The sequence below is a fragment of the Protobothrops mucrosquamatus genome, unplaced genomic scaffold (genome assembly GCF_001527695.2).
Source record: "Protobothrops mucrosquamatus isolate PMUCROS unplaced genomic scaffold, P.Mucros_1.0 scaffold827, whole genome shotgun sequence".
NCBI lineage: Eukaryota > Metazoa > Chordata > Lepidosauria > Squamata > Viperidae > Protobothrops > Protobothrops mucrosquamatus.
The window spans coordinates 769,819-772,804 of NW_015387087.1; the positions used below are offsets into that span (position 1 = coordinate 769,819).

The following is a 2,986-nucleotide window of genomic DNA, read 5'->3' on the forward strand; positions in this document are numbered from 1 at the left end:
CCTTCCTTCCTTCCTTCCTTCCTTCCTTTCTTTCTTTCTTTCTTCATTAATTCATTCTTGCCACTCAACATTCCTACCCCCAAAAGCTGCTTCTTTCTCAGAGACCCATTAATGAACCATGCTTGCTTTGGGAAAAGTTAATTAGCTTTTAACGTTTACACTCTACATTCTAATCTGCTGAATTAAGAGATCTTATTCTTAAGTCTATGTAGCTGTGATTCACAGAAGAAATCACCACTGTCGATAAGGAAGCCGAAGATGGATATCAGGGCCCCACATTCTCTCTTATTCCTGCCTATTTTTCCATCATGTGCTGGTTAAGCAAGGGAAAATCATAGTAAAGGTGTTTGTTTTGTTTTTACATTAACCATGATTTGGACAATCTGCTGAAGTACTCTATGTTTTAATCGAACAGATTTTGTAGATTTATAGTTTGATCCTTCTATACCTTTCAGAATTTTTCAAACAACACTTCTGTCGATAATGGCTTATTTTGTTGTTTTAAACTAATGTGCCACGCAGAAATGCCACGCAGAAATTGCACACTTTTTCCTCGTATCGTTTCTCACACCATACCTTGTGTCTTTTGAGCCACCGCGATGCCTTCCACCACCAGGATAGTTATCAAGAACACTACGGGGGAAACAGCCAGAGAAGAAATTGGTAATTAGAACAAAAGGGATAGTTGCCTTCATTCACCAAAAGGGATGGGCTGTACAGAGGCCACTATGCTACTTGACTCCAGAGGAATCACAAAATCAGTACTGAACATTTTGCATACAGTGTCACCAACAATATTTGCAGTCTTTATCTAGAACAAGAAAAAAAAATTAATCAACACATTTGCACAATATCCAGGGCCTGATACCTTGAAAATAAAAGAGCATTTACAGGATGAATGCTATAACCTCAAAAGAACACTCTCTTTTCGCCACTTCATTTTTATATTTATCTTTGTCAAAACTTTTTCTTGGGAATCCTGGCACAAAGGACGCCATTAGCTTTCTGAGGAGAGACAACAGAAATCAGCAAACGGACAGGGAATATCACAATGTGTAATGCTCAGTTACGCATTTTCAACGAAGGAAATACCTATTATAGCATGGGACACGCTGGATTTGAAAGTTTCATCTGTTGATTTTTTTTTAAATAAAGGTGATGTTTTCTTTAAATAGTCTTTCCAGATTGAAGTATACCCCTCCGAATTTTAGCATCTTGTTTTGCTGCAAGAGTAAAGGTGGTCCTTGATTTACAACCACAGCCCCAAATTTCCGTTGCTAAACAAGACAAGTGAGTTTTGCTCCATTTTACAACCTGTCTTGCCACAGTTGTTAAGTGAATCTGGCTTCCCCATTGACTTTGCTTGTCAGAAGGTTGCAAAAGGGGATCACGTGACCCCAGGACGCCACGAGCCGGTTGCCAAGCGTCTGAATTTTGATCACGTGACCAGGGAGATGCTGCAACGGTCGTAAGTTTGAAAAACTGTTATAAGTCACTGTCTTCAGTGCCATTGTAATTTTGAACAGTCATTAAATGAGCTGTTGTTAAGTAGAGGACTACCTGTAATTTCTTAGATATTAGCCCCAACCATCTGAGATTGGGACGTAGAGAAACACACATTATGCTAAATTATATTTCTAGTCTACCTTGATTTCTCTTCCTTGTGAGATATAATCCGAGGCCTCGGGCTACAGTTGATCCCTAAGCATTGCCCTCATCTGAATCTTTTTTAAACATGGTTTTCAAGTCATTCTTAGCAGTTTGCCACTTTGCATTTGAAATGTTTCTCTAGAGAGCCACAACGATCAATACTGAATATGTAGGCTGGTAGAAGCTGAAAACATTTAATGAAATAGTTGTAAGTCAAGGACTACGTGTAGTTCAAACTGTGATCTCAATACATTACAAAATATAGGACAGAGATAACATATCTAGGGCAGCTTAAGAGCTCATTCTTTTAATAAGAAATCATAGAATCAAAGCATGCTTATGGATTTTGGATTCATGCGAGACGTGGCATCGCAAGGCAATAATTCATAAGAGAATTGCCTTAGCTTATAATCAACTGTTTTCTTCTGCAAGTTCTTCTACCGTTTTCTTTCAAATGTAGTTAATATTCCATTAAAGATCTTTCACACATCCAAACATGCACCCCAGGCCACTGATTTCATTAATCCTGATCTACGGCAGAATGTAACTTCCCAACAGAAGGCACTGCAGCTGCTACAGATGGCTAACTGCTTTTTGTCACTACTGACCTGCTCAAGACAGAGAACAGACATCATAAAAGTGAAAATCCTATTTTCTATTATGTGTCTCCAGGGTATTGCTGCACTATTAATTAGCTGCCACCAAGAAAAAGAGAACTATGTTTTAGATCAGTCCCTTGGTTGCTATAGCCAGCTGTTGCAAAGGTTAGCTTTTTTGCCTCCGGAATTTACATCACGTTAACCAGGGACAAAGTGATATCACTTTATTAATGAGGTAGTTGTTGTCTAACAAAACTGTCTTGTCATGAAAACGTTCTAATATTGGCCCATGGAGAGAGTCTGTCGGAGATTGATAATTTGAGATATAAATAAGGGAAGTGGAGGTGGAAGAGGGTCTAGGACCGTGGTGGGGAACCTATGGCACGCGTGCTACAAGTGGCACTCAGAGCCCTCTCTGTGGGCACGCGTGCCATCACCCCGGTCCTAGGCCTTCAGCTGGGTTCTATAAAACCTTTTCATTTTAGGCCTCCACCGTGGTGTGCAAAAAAAAAAAAAGGTTCAATCAATCAATTTCAACTTCTCATGGGAAAAAAAAAAGATCTTGCAAAGTTGGAATTGATTGATTGAACTTTTTAGTCCCACCCAGTCTGCCGTTACCACCGCAGCCATGCCCACCCAATGGGCCACACCCACCCAATGGACCACATCCACCCAATGGGCCACACCCACCCAGCACCCAACGATACATAAGTGGGATTTGGGTTGCAGTTTGGGCA

General features: G+C 40.3%; 1 protein-coding gene across 1 annotated transcript in view; it reads right to left on the minus strand.

The window, feature by feature from the left end:
* The window catches only part of NETO2 (neuropilin and tolloid like 2), a 22,170-nt gene that overhangs the window by 13,016 nt on the left and 6,168 nt on the right, over window positions 1-2,986 (minus strand). Inside the window, exons 2-4 of the mRNA XM_015818968.2 lie at window positions 909-1,005; window positions 736-811; window positions 577-633 (exon numbers count right to left, since the gene is read on the minus strand). Of these exons, the coding sequence (XP_015674454.2) occupies window positions 577-633; window positions 736-811; window positions 909-1,005 (230 nt within the window). The remainder of the gene's footprint in view (window positions 1-576; window positions 634-735; window positions 812-908; window positions 1,006-2,986) is intronic.